General features: G+C 40.4%; 1 protein-coding gene across 3 annotated transcripts in view; it reads right to left on the reverse strand.

The window, feature by feature from the left end:
• The window catches only part of BICC1 (BicC family RNA binding protein 1), a 263766-nt gene extending 250248 nt beyond the window's left edge, over window positions 1-13518 (reverse strand). For 2 of the 3 annotated variants that reach the window (XM_045842264.1, XM_045842265.1), the window contains exon 1: window positions 13027-13518. In XM_045842264.1, the coding sequence (XP_045698220.1) occupies window positions 13027-13510 (484 nt within the window). In that variant the 5' untranslated portion in view covers window positions 13511-13518. The remainder of the gene's footprint in view (window positions 1-13026) is intronic. The other variant, XM_045842263.1, reaches the window with a different exon arrangement.
• Window positions 13519-13859: the final 341 nt, after the last annotated feature.

Genomic DNA, 13859 nt, shown 5'->3' on the forward strand with positions numbered 1-13859 from the left:
AGAGCTGAAGGGAGAGCTGCCAGGGACACTGCTGAGTCATTCTCCACACTGCAGACTCCATTATTCTTGGGTGGACCACTCCCTTCCATACAAAATCAGCCTGTGGGAATGCAATAGCACCACCCTCTGGACTCCCTGTCGTCCCATGCTATGGAGCTTAAGCCCTGCTGAGGGTCAGCTGCCTGAGGTGGGGTGTAGAGGTCTGGGCAGACTCAGACAGTGTCAGTAACCAAGTTGCCTGGCTTTGGGACAGAAGCCATTCCTTCCACCTTCCCGTGAACCTGACTGGTGCATTCCCCTCACAGGACATCTGCTAGCCCTACCCTCTCAACTCCTGGTGCCTCCACCCACCCAGAGCTGGACAGAATCCGGGACACACTGAGTTGTGCAGTTCTAAAGTGGGCGCCACTGTCCCCCCTCATCTTCTTCCAAGCCTAACTGGCACCTACCTCCTCACAGAAGATCCACTACCCCCACCTACCTGACTCCCAGGCACCCTTTGCTGAGATCAGGCTCTGTGCAAAGCCTGGCACAGACTGAGTAGTGTGACTCTTGAAAGGGGGCCTTTTTTTCCCTCGCATGCCCTATCGGGACAGAGCACTACCTTCACACAGCCAATCTTGGTCTGTTTGGGCCTGATAAAATCTTCCAGCCTCACCCTGACAACTACAGCAGATCTACCTAATAAATAGAGAGAAACACAGAGAGACAGCCAAAATGGGGAAACAAAGAAACATTTCCCAAATGAAAGAAGGGATCTCCAGGAAAAAAAAAAAAAAAACAACAACAACAACAAAAAAAAACAGCTAAATGAAATGGAAGTAAGGAACTTATCAGATATAGAGTTCAGAAAATTAGTTATAAGGAAGCTCAAGGAACTTACTGAAAACTACAAAAAACTTAGGGACAACTAAAACAGCATAAGAAAGGACCAAAAAAAAACATAAAAAAGAACTGTCAGAAATGAATAATACAATTTCTGAAATGAAGTATACACTAAAAAGAATCAATAGTAAGTCGGATGAAGCAGATTGAATTAGCAATTTGGAAAACAAGGTGGCAGAAATCTCCTAGTCAGAGGAGGTAAAAAAGCGAATTAAAAAAAATGAGGACTGTTCAAGGGACCCTTGGGACAGCACAAAGCATTACAACATCCATGCCATAGAGATATGAGGAGAGAACAAGGGTGCAAAGCAAGAACGTACAACCAAGACTACTTTACCCAGCAAGGCTATCATTTAAAACTAAAGGAGAAATAAAGAGCTTCTCAGACAACAGAAAGTTAAAAGAGTTTGTTACCACTAAACCAGTGTCACAAGAAATGTTAAAAAGTCTGCTTTGAGGAGAAGGGGAAAAAACCAGGAACATAGTTAAAAGAATGTTAATAGATATGTACCTATCAAGAATCACTTTAAATGAAAATGGTTTAAATGCTCCAATCAAATAACATAGGGTAGCCAAATGTGTAAGAAAACAAGACCCACCCTGACCAGAATGGCTCAGTTGGTTGGGCATTGTCCTGCAAAGCAAAGGGTCGCCAATTCAATTCCCAGTCAGGGCATGTGTCTGAATTGTGAGTTTCATCCCCAGTCAGGGCCTGTGAGAGAGGCAGCTGATCAATGTTTCCCTCTCACATCAATGTTTCTCACCCTCTCTTTCTCCCTCCCTTCCCTTCTCTCTAAAAATAAATAAATAAACTCTTTTAAAAAAGAATGAAAACAAGATACACACATACACACACACACACACACACACACACACACACACATGTGCTGTCTACAAGAGACCCACCTCAGAATGAAAGACATGCACAGACTGAAAGTAAAGGGATGGGAAAAGGTATTTCATGTAAATGGAAATGAAAAAAAGTTGGAGTGGCAACACTTATATCTGACATCAAAGAAATACAAAAGATTGTAAGAAAATATTACAAAGAACTGCATGCCAACATACTGGACCATCTGGATGAAATGGATGAATTCCTAGAAACATACAATCTTTCCAAATGAATCAGGAAGAATCAGAGAATCTGAATAGACAGATTACAACTAGTGAAATTGAAGCTATAATCAAAAAACTGCCAACAAATAAAACCCTGGGACCAGATGGCTTCACAAGGAAATTTTAACAAACACTCAAAGAAGAACTACCACCCATCCTTCTCAAACTATTCTAAAATATTCAAGAGGAGGGAAAACTCCCACCATTTTACAAGGCCAGTATTATCCAAGTTACAAAACGAGATAAAAACACTACAAAGAAAATTACAGGCCAATATCCCTAATGAACATAGGTGTTAAAATCTTCAACAAAATATTAGCAAACCAGACCCAGAAATACATTAAAAAGATCATACACTATAATCAAGTGGGATTTATTCTGGGGATGCAAGGTTGATGCGTTGATAGAAATTGTGTGGAATCTATAGATAGATGGCTTTGGGTAGTGTGGACATTTAATGATGTTAATTATTCCCAACCATGAGCATGGTATATGTTTCCATTTATTTGTATCTTCATTTTCTTTCATCAGTGTCTTACAATTTCTGAAGACATATCTTTTACATCTTTGGTTAAAGTTATTCCTAGGTATTTTTTTAAGTAATTGTTGTGAATGGTACTGTTTTCTTAGTTTCCCTTTCTGATAGTTCACTACTGGTGTATAAAAATGCAAGTGATTTCTGGATACTTATTTTGTATCCTGCTATTTTACTGAATTAATTTATCCATTCTAGTAGGTTTTTTATGGAATCTAGTAGGTTTTTTATGGGTTGTCTATGTACAGTATCATGCCATATGCACTAAAATCTAGGAAATCTCTCATTGCAACATGTTTTTTGATATATCTCCTCAGACAAGGGAAACAACAACAACAAAAAATAAACAAATGGTACTACATCAAACTGGAAAGTCTTTGCACAGCAAAAGAAACCATCAACAAAATAAGACAACACAGTGGATGGCAGAACATATTCACCAATGATACATCTGATAAGGGGTTAATTTCCAAAATTTATAAAGAATTTGTGAAATTCTACACCAAAAAAACAAACAACCCAATTAAAAAGTGGGCAAAGGACCTGAACAGACATTTCTCCAAAGAGGGCATACAGATGGACAATAGACATTTGAAAGATGTTCAACATCATCAGAAAAATGCAAATTAAACCATAGTGAGATATCACTTCATGCCTGTCGGAATGGCTACCATCAATAAAACAACAAACAACAAATGTTGGTGAGGATGTGGAGAAAGGGGAACCCACATACACTGTTGGTGGGAATGCAGAAGACTGGTGCAGCCACTCTGGAAAGGAGTATGGTGATACCTCAAAAAATTAAAAATGATCTGCCCTTTGACCCAGCAATCCCACTTCTGGGAATATATCTGAAGAAACCCAAAACACTGATTCAAAAGAACATAAGCACCCCTATGTTCATTGCAGTGTTAATTTACAATAGCCAAGGTTTGGAAAGAGGTCCAAGTGTCCATCAGTAGATGAGTGGATAAAAAGCTGTGGTATATTACGCAGTGGAATACTACTTGGCTGTTAAAAAAGAAGCATATCTTATCCTTTATGACAGCATGGATGGACCTGAAGAGCATTATGCTAAGTGAAATAAGCCAATCAGAGAAAGACAAGTAGCATATGATTTCACTTATATGTGGAATGGAATAAACAAAATAACCTAGCAAACAAAATAGAAACAGATTCATAGATAGAGAACAAACTGACAGCTGTCAGAGGGAACATGGCTGGGTGACAGACAACAATATGACGATTACCGGAAGGAAAGGGGAGTGGGAGAAGGTAGAAGAAGGTAAAAGGAGGATAAATGGTGATAGAAGGAGATTTGACCTTGGGTAGTGAACACACAATACAATATATAATTCATGTATTATAGAATTGTATACCTTAAGCCTATATAATTTAATTAACCAATGTCACCCCAATAAATTTAATAAATTAAAAAAATAAAGTTCCCTTCATATTATTTTTTAAATTTCTGTAATAAAAAAGTGTGTTTTTAAGTTATTTCATAATATACTATTATAAATAGGTGTCTATTATGCCTAACTTGATGGGAATCTGTAGGAAAATTAAATGCATTTCGAATCTGCTGAGCAACAATAAAGACAATCTATCCCTTCCACAGAAATATAAACATCTGTGCTCTTCCCCTAAGTTCCTTAGAACAAGCGACTCCAAACAATATCGTGCCAGTTACAAATTATGCTCCTAGACTAAAATGCTTCAAGACGGTTTAATAACATGGAGAAAGTACTAACATCAATAATAAAGGGAATCAAAAAAAGAAAAGAATCTAAATCTTCTTAATTTCAACCATCATCTAGCAAGGTTTCTCCAAGTGTGGTCCCGGGACCACCTACAGTAGCTCACACGAGATTCTTTTCAAAATCCAGATCCCCACCACCAACAATCCTCAAACCTATAGAACTGGAATCTCTGAGAGATGCCAGAGTTTGCCATTTCACACAATCTCCTCAGGTGATTTTTATGCACACAAATATTTAAAACTATTGATACAGAGACATCATTCAAAATTTCCAGCTAAAGAAACAAACAGAACTGCTAGAACTCTTAGAACTCTGACTCTGAACTGCTCATCCAATTCTTTCCTAATTTCTCACAACCACCAGCTCAAATAAACCAGGTGAAGGGATCACAGGTACCAGGAACAGATATCCTACAAACCTGCTGTCTCTCCTGCCTCACCTGTGGATCTTCCCAAAGAGCAATTTTGCAAACTTTATCAATAGCCTTAAAATGCCCGTCCCTTTTGCCCCCAAAATTTCACTGGTTAAGAATTTTTCCTTTGACAATAATCAAGGATGAAAAAAAAAAGGTTGTTAGTCAAAAGTGTTTAGGGCAGCAGCACTAATATTCCTTATCTGCCATTTCTTAAATACACACACTGCATCTGGCCCTGCTGGCTGCTTTACTTCCAACCCTCATAACCTAGAAACTACTTTTACTCCCCATTTTAGAGACTAGAAGACTGAGGCTTAGAAAAGTTATCCACCTGAACCCTGGCCATGCAACCAGTAAATGAATGGAGCCAGGATCTGAATCCTGGACAGTTGGAGTACAGATATCAGGCTCTTCCCACTGCCTAGCCACCTAAAAATGTTATAAAATGTGGTGATGTTTAAGCAAAGTATGGTATGTCAATGGAATATTATACAGCCACTTAAAATCATGTTCTTCAAGAATCTCTAATGAAATAGAAAATACCTATGACGCAATCTGAAGTGAAAAAGAAGAGAAGTGTAATCCCTGTTTACTATTTAAAGGACAGGATGCAAGTCACACAAAGTTAGGGACTATATGTATCTTGTTTTGTCTGCATCCCCAAAACCTAACACTGTATGTGACATATCTATATTTTTCATAAAAATAAATTATATGTGAGCCGATTTTTTTAAAGACAAGGAAAAAATTCCCAAAATGTTATCAGTGGTTATTGCTGGACTTGGGACTTGGGGATGATTTTTTCTTTTTCTTTTTACACCTGTTTGAACTTTCAATTATTCTGTAGTAAGTTTGTCTCACTTTCATTATCAGAAATAAAAGCAATGGCTAATATTCAAGTCTTATGTTTAAGCATCTTCCAATACATGAGACATAGTTAAGATCCAGATCAACTCAATATGTAGATGAATATGTGGTTTATTGTATTCACTATAACAAAGAAACTCCTTTATAGGTAGAAAGTGATCATTATCTTTTTATATGCAAGTATCACAAATGGGAGCAGGATTCAGTACTTGTTACAAACATGAATGCTTTCATAACCTACAGTTATTAGTCGCTTAGTAGGGAGAAAATGGATTTACAAATGTGTAACATCTACATAATGTTTACAACAATGGTTTGTGCATTTTGGACACTGCCTGAAATACTAGTACCACAAGCATTAAAAATCAAATGTGGCTTTTGCAACATAACAAGAAGAGATTCTTGCCAAGGTCACTCCCACACGCTGCAAAAGCCATTATAAATTAGTATTAAATTTTGCCTCATCTTTGGTAGTTTATTAATAGGCCTTTTACATAAAAGAATCTATATGGTCACTATTATCCCATGCAGGTTTTTTAGGGTTTCTTATTGTATTTTTCCCTTACCATTTACCCCCCTATACCCTCTTTCACCTCCATGCACCCTCACCACCCCACTCGTTTTTCAAGAACTGTATTTTAGAATAAATTCAGGGTAAGCCAACTGTTATATTTAATTAGTCCATCATTCTGGACAATTTTAAATTGCAAACCATGGCACAAATCTGATGATAATTCTACTATCAAACTGCCTCCAAATCGACTTCATCTCCTGAGCAAATTCTGACTTTGTTGACCAGATTATACTTTAGCGAACAATCTATGAAAAAAATCAAAGGGCAGAAGCCTGAATCAGAGTGAACCTGTTAATTCTAAAAGCAATTTGAGATGAGTGGTGGGTGGGAAAAAAGAGGGAGGGCAGAAAGAATATCATATAGTAAAAAGTAAAATGGGCATTTGTATTGTGTAATTTTCAATGGAAAAAAAAAAGCATCTGACATGGAGAAAACAGTAGAGATGAAAAAAAAAAGATGGTTATAGGACTTAGTTGCCCTAGGTCCTATTTGTAAAAAGAGTAACAGAATAAAAACAGCCTTACGTGATCAAAGGTATTTCTTCTATGGGATTTACATTGACTCTTGGATTATGGAAAGAAGGAAGGGAGGGAGGGAAGGAAATCCCATCTATTTATAATGTTACCAAATAATCTAAATTTCTAAGGATTAGTAATGCAGGTCAAAATCTCCAATCTAGGTAAGCTTTTGCTTCAGTCACAACTTGGAACTGCTGTCACAATGCCCTCTACTTGGCCGACGTAGGGAATCCATGGGTTGGATCACTCAGCATCCATTTGGACAGCTTCATCCCTGCCTACTTCTAGAGAAGCTGGAAAAGAAGTCACGTTCCCAGAATCTCTTGTAGCGAAGAGTGACCAAAAAAATACAGATGGAAGTTCCAAGAGGCAGAACCCTTTATCACACATTGAGGCAAAATCTTGAACAGAAAACAACTTTTATTCCCGTCTCTGCCTGCACAGACCACTGAGCAACTCGAGGTATAGTCCGGCCGGCCTCCAACAATGAGGCCGAAGGCCACAGGCTCAGGACAGCAGAGGCAAGAAGACAACTCACTGGGCTCCTTGGGCAACTATGGGGCCTGTACCCCTTAGTCCCAGATTTTTGGTTAGGTAAGGAAAATAACCTCCGTCTTATTTAAGCCACTCTGTGTTGGATTTCTGCTAATCGAAGCCAAATACATTCCTGCCTGTTAAACTCATTGATATGACAAAACTTTCAGTGTTTTAACTCATCAATGATCAACTAAACCAACCACCGCCTCCCCCCACCCCCCAGTCTTCAGAGAGATAAGATTTGCTGAAAGAGTATACAGCTACTGAGAGTGGTTAACCCATACCCATGCGTGCAGGGCTGTGACGTCCCCCTCATTCTGTCCTCACAGGACTCCAGGAGAGGCCAAGTTAGGACCCCCAGCCAAGTCTGATGGCAGTTTCTGAGCCTAATACTGCCAAGCTACACAACCCGTGATGGATTTTTTCATTTAGATAATAAAGTAATGTTAACCTTCAAGTCTGCTCCCTGACTCAACTGCAACTCTCCTAACAAACTTTTGAATTGGAAGAAGACCTTCACTAAAACATAAATCGCCCCTTCCCCTAAAGAAAAGGATTCATGTGCAGTTTTAAAAAAAAACCTGACAAGCATTTGCTCTCTAGTGTTTTGAGATCTCTATCCATCACAGGGCATACAGCCACTGCGGGCGAAGGTCTACTAAGCACCTGGTGCCTGGTGCTGGGCAAAGCGTTTCGCATGCACTGTCTCGCATTCAATGCTCATGGATTATCACCGTGATAATATCATGATAATTATTGTTGTGATAATATTATGGTCATTATCATCAGGTAGTTATCATTGTTCATAGCATCCCCAGGAGATGACACTGCTATTGTCCCCATCTTACAAGTGAGCAAACAGAACACATTAGCCCAGGTACAACATTTTCTTTAAAAAGTCTCTTTCTAGATACCAGTAAATGACAAATTCAGAGCAACATAAAATTAGAAGGGAAATTAACTGATTTTGCTGCTAGTCTATAGTAAAAATATCAGAACTGACTGACTCAGGACATTCAAAGAATGAAAAATACTCAAGGCAGTAACAATTACAATAAAGAGGGTGCAGAGCCCTCCCATCCTGAGGAAATCTGTAATTCCACACTCATGTCTAATATACTTTTCCTCACTATGTACTCATCCACCTTTACAAGGGACACTTTGAGCTGCCGGGAAGGCCAATAATAATATTTTGAGATCTGTGAATGTTCGTGTATCGTAAGACCATTTAATTCATTTTCCAATATATTTGATTTTCATCTTCAGTTTAAGAATATGAATCTTACAAACTAGAATTTATGATGGATATGGTTATTATTAATGTATTCAGCACTTCCTATGTGGCCAGCACTGTGATGTCTTACATACACTTTTTTTCTTTTAATTATCAAACCACCTAGGGATGCAGGCACTATTATCAACACCCTCTTTGAGAAATGAGTCTGCAGGTGACGAATTTTCTTCCCAAGATTCCTATTAAAAGGTAACACCAAGATTCAAATCCAGATCTGGCCCAGAGCACTGTACCTTTAACCACTAAGCTTTATAAAGTGATTTGTTCTTGTTGTTTATTACCATTAACCAAACATTGGCCAGAAAACTATATTAAGCTTAGCTCTTATTTACAAGTATTTCATTTCCAGTACTCCCCATATTCATGCATTTTTATTTATTTCTCCCTACTCCCACAAAAACACCTAAAAATTATCTATCCACCTAGTCATAAGACAATCTTCACTGAAGTGTGCCTAATTAAAGAGATAACATAATTAGTGCTCTTCCTTTTAATCAGTGATGTCTGATGGCCTAATTTAGTGGCTAGTTCTGCAGCTCGGGCAAGCAGCAGTAAATGATCCCAGTTGTGCCCAGTATTTTTAAAACGCGACATGGTTTTTGAAGTCGTTAACAGCAATATCCTAAAAGCCCAGCAGATGTCAACCTCAATTCATGAAAATAGGACATTCCCCTGCTTTTAACACTTCCTTCTATGATGAAACTCAAGGGGTTCAGAACTTTGAAAGTACCCATGCTTCTAAAGTTTATGTGGGAAGACATCATTGTATTGTACACACATATGCTTTTCAACATAAAAAGTATAACAGTAAGATGTAAACAACCACAGAAAAAGAAAAACAAGAGTTAAAAGATACAGATTCCATGTTTGCCTCTCAGCACTCCAAACACTAGAACTGTGTGGGATTCTTCTGACCTATTTCTCTTCCACCTCTTCCAGACTTCCCCTTATGCCTCTCCTCCCTCTTTGCATATCATAACTCTCATTTCACCGACTTAAATGAATCAATGCTGTGATCTCACATGAAGCACAAAATCTAAATTTTGAAGATCAATATTAAATCAATTAAAAACAATTTTTCTTTAGAATTAACAGTGCTGTTCATGGTATCCATCCCAAGACTGGCTATACCAATCAAAAAATCTAAACTAAACTTGAAAAAATAAGTTATCATTTATAAAACTGTTGACTAATAAAATTGATAGTCTTCATTTAGATTTGAACCAAAATTCCAGCTACTCTGTAAGGCTGTTCCAAAGTAGTTATTGGGCCCTCAAAAAAAGAAGGAGAAAAGAAAAACTAGTGATTTTTCCTTAACTTTTTAGCCTGGTGATTTTATTTGTATCAATGCTTTAGAGAGTGGATGATAACCCAAGAATAGCATTTCATTTCTGTGACCACTACTGCACTCCCCAGGTTTTAACCTCACTGAATTTTTGGTCCATTGCGTAGAAGAATTTCTCTACTAATAAAAATACAACCCATTAAAGATTAACTTGCCCCCTGGACACTCTCTCTGGAAACAAATTCCAAGCATTATAATCACCAATTTGCACTGTGTAGAATTAAAGGCAGATAATCTTACTTATCCTGATTCGAACTGGAAACCTGCACACAGTTTAAGCAACTGTAAAAAGAAAAATGGCAAATCCAGATTCACAATAATCAGAAACCCAACCAAATGCAGACTTAACTTACTTGGCACTTTTCAAATCAAAGGGTTTTTTTCACTCAAGAATACTTAACAATATTAGAATATTTGTTGACTAGCTCAATGTCTTACCTTGATATCTCTTTTACTTCCACAATTATGAAATCACTAAATTTCTCTGTTCCCTTTATTTAAGTATATGTTATATGTCAGAAATTGGCATAGGCACTAGAAATCTTTTGAATCCATGTTGTAATACTTATTATTAATATTGATAAGCAACTGATATATATTAAGCTCTTATCAGTGTGGCAAGTGTTGGCTTATTGGGCATTATCTCTTTTAACACTCACAAAATCCTAAGGGCAGACTGAAACAGAGGCAGAGGAGCTGCCTCAATGTCCTGCAGGGATTTATCTGAAGCTGGGTCTGTGTGACCCCAGTGCCTGCACTTGGTATCACCATCTGGTATAAGGTGGTAAGGCACCATTGTGTCTGGTTCAGAAAACTAGTCTTATTTCTTCCAACATGGTGGTTCTACGTAATCTTACACTGGAACTATGCATCACAAAATGCCTTGTGACACTCTGCACCAGGTTCTATTGTCAAACGGGTTCAAAATGTACTTTCTTAGAAGGCATAATTCACTTGTTGATAATTTTGGAAAGTTAAAGCACTATGCTCAACCCTTGAAGAATTCTTTGGGGTTAAAGTGTGAAGACTTTTATTATATATTGGCTAATGAAGAAATGTTACCTCTGTTAGGACTTTCTGTAAATAAAAACTTACCACTGCAAAACAATATTAAACCATCTCATGTCAGAATACCATATCTACACATGGGAGAGCTTTCAAATTTAAAAAAACTTCACCCATATTTCATTTCATTCTAATTGAAAATTAAGTCCTGGCTGGCATAGCTCAGTGGATTGAGCGCAGGCTGTGAACCGAAGTGTCGTAGGTTTGATTCCCAGTCAGGGTATGTGCCTGGGTTGCAGGCCATGACCCCCAGCAACCACACATGATGTTTCTCTCTCTCTCTCTTTCTCCCTACCTTCCCTCTCTAAAAATAAATAAAATCTTAAAAAAAAAAAAAGAAAATTACGTATTTTAAAAAAGAAATCCACTTCTAAAGCTCAAGTTATGTGTGAGGGCTTCCTAGAAGCTAACATCACTGTCGTTATTTGCATGTGCATGGGTAAAACAGATTAGGAAGACATATTACTATTGGAAGATCCACCAACTCCAGATTTACGGAGAAAAGAAACTGGAAACTTGTTGAAAAGGCAGGTATGTGGCATAGCAGTTAAATCCAATCTCTCAACAATATTTTTCTGAATAAATGTAGCATTTTGTTGCATAACCAGACACTAGACAAAAAGAATCATAAAACAAATGAAATAACTAAAATGGGTTATCAAAATGCAACTGGGGCTTTAATTTCCAAATCTACTTTGAAATATTCTTACTTGAACAGTTTATCACAGAAGTAACTCTCCTAAAAAGCCACATAATTTAAGGGGGAAAAGAGAGGAAGAAAGAGAGACATGACAAGCACTAGGGATATTTATCAATAAAAATAAGCAACAAGGGAGATGAATTTGTAGCTTATCCAAAAACGCCTGCCAAACACTCCTGCTATTTGTTTCCACCAAGTTATTGTTTTGGAAAACATGTTGTTCTCTCTTAAAATAACCTGCTTAAATGTTCTAAAAAGCCACTGCATTTCCAGAGGCTAAATAGCTCCCATATTGCGATGCATTGACTGATAAAGTCAAAGTAAGTTATGCATAAAGCCACACACAAAAAAAAGTTGGAAGGCTCCAATGCTCCCTTGTTATAAGGACACTAGCTACTGAATGAATCTACTATTCGCCCTGCGTGAAACTAACGCCTGGTCCTCTGCAGTACTTTAAAAATGACAGTCATTCGAAATAGTTTATTTCTCTGGATGAAGGAAATAAACCACGTCTAACATCTTCCTAGTTAAGCTAGTAATTAACATTTTAAGGAAGGGCAAAATGACCTTGGACATTTTAGCGTTCACTTGGAGAACTCCAATTCTCCCATTTGTTTTCAGTCCGATATGGTTAAAGCTGTTGTGCCTGGGAAAGTCCCAAAGAAACTAGAAAGTTAAAAAAAAAAAAATCCCAAATTGTGAAAGACATAGTCAGACACCCATAGTACTGGAAGATTTTTATGAACTTATTGCAACTCATGATGTGTTTTATAGGCCTGTCAGGAGATGAACACATATTGTCCTCCAACCCAGAAGCAATGCCCTGACACAATCACCAGCTTTGGATGCTCACCCCCATCCTGGCCCCTCTGGCTCCAGGGTGGAGTATAGTGGGAGGAACTCCTGTCTTAAGCCTTGACATCTGCAGAGAGTTTTCCAATAGCCAGACAAGGCCCCTCAGCTGGAGGAAGTGGATACTGACAAGAGGAAAGAGAAACAGAGAGAAAGACAGAGCTAGAATTCAAGGCTCCAAGCGAGTGGGGAGAGTCGCACATACTCTGTGCAGTCCAAGTGGGTTCGGATGGCACAGCCCAGGTGTCCGCACTAAGGCTGGCATCTCCAAAGTCCAGTACGCAACTTGGGCGCGCCGTTACAAACTCGGCCTTAAGCTTTTCTGGAACCGGCAAGTTAGCACAGTGTCCCCGGTGCCTAGAGACCTGAGAGGCGTGGAAGGGGTGGAGAGTCCCGCTAGATCTCCACTCCATGGGTGTCCCCCGGCTCCACACGGAAGGGAACCAGGGAACTAAGTCGGCTGTGGGCCGGAGTGGCGGACGCTGGGGCGCGGGACGATGATGTCCGGAAAGGAGCTGGGGACGCAATAGGGGAGTCCGAGAACGCGGGGGGATGCCTACCTTGTAACATGGCCTCAAGTTTCTTCCTGTCCACGCGGAAGCGCTCCTCGCTCCACTCTGGGCTGTGCAGGGGCGCCCCGGCGACAAGGTCGTCCTCTGAGCCAGGCATGGGCGAGTCGGTACTGCGTTCGCTGTTGGAACCGGGGTCCGACTGCGCCGCCAGGTAGCCGGGCTCGCCCTGGGCGGCCATGGTGGGCGTGCGGTGATCGGGCTCCCGCTGCAGCCGCCGCTGTGCCTCCGCCGCCTCCGCTTGCCGGCCGGGCTTGTCTAGCTCCCCGCTCCGCGGCGCTACCTCGTCCGCCCGCAACCGCTGTTGCCGCCGCCAACACCACCGCCACGGAGTCCCCGGCGCATCCCAGCCCTGGGCGCCGCCCACACTGCCAGCCGCCCCGGGTCCAGTCCTCGGTCCTGGGCCAGTGGCTGCACCGCCCCCAGCCAGCAACGCCCGCGCGAAATGAGCGCGCCGCACCGCCCGCGCATCCATCCGCTGGGCTCCGGGGCTCCCTCCCCGCCCGCCGCCTCTCCAGCCCTGCGCTCATTGGCCGGGCAGGCCCACGGGGAGCCCCGGCAGGCGGGCGGGCCGGCAGACGCGCGCGGGCGGGCGGCCCCTGGCGCTTGCAAACACTCGCGCGCACTTACTCACCACGTACACACTACCTCTTTTCTGCATTTAAACGTACACATCTTGTCCCATGCACATACTTTCATAGTTCAAACACACTCTCCAAGTTCAAGCCCAGCACCCTCCTGAACACACATTCAGTGCACACACAATTTCCTTTCTACCTACACACAACACACTATACCCTAAAATCCACAACCCCAATCCATCC

This window comes from Phyllostomus hastatus, unplaced genomic scaffold (assembly GCF_019186645.2).
Source record: "Phyllostomus hastatus isolate PE091 unplaced genomic scaffold, TTU_PhHast_1.1 phas_contig_38, whole genome shotgun sequence".
Taxonomy (NCBI): domain Eukaryota; kingdom Metazoa; phylum Chordata; class Mammalia; order Chiroptera; family Phyllostomidae; genus Phyllostomus; species Phyllostomus hastatus.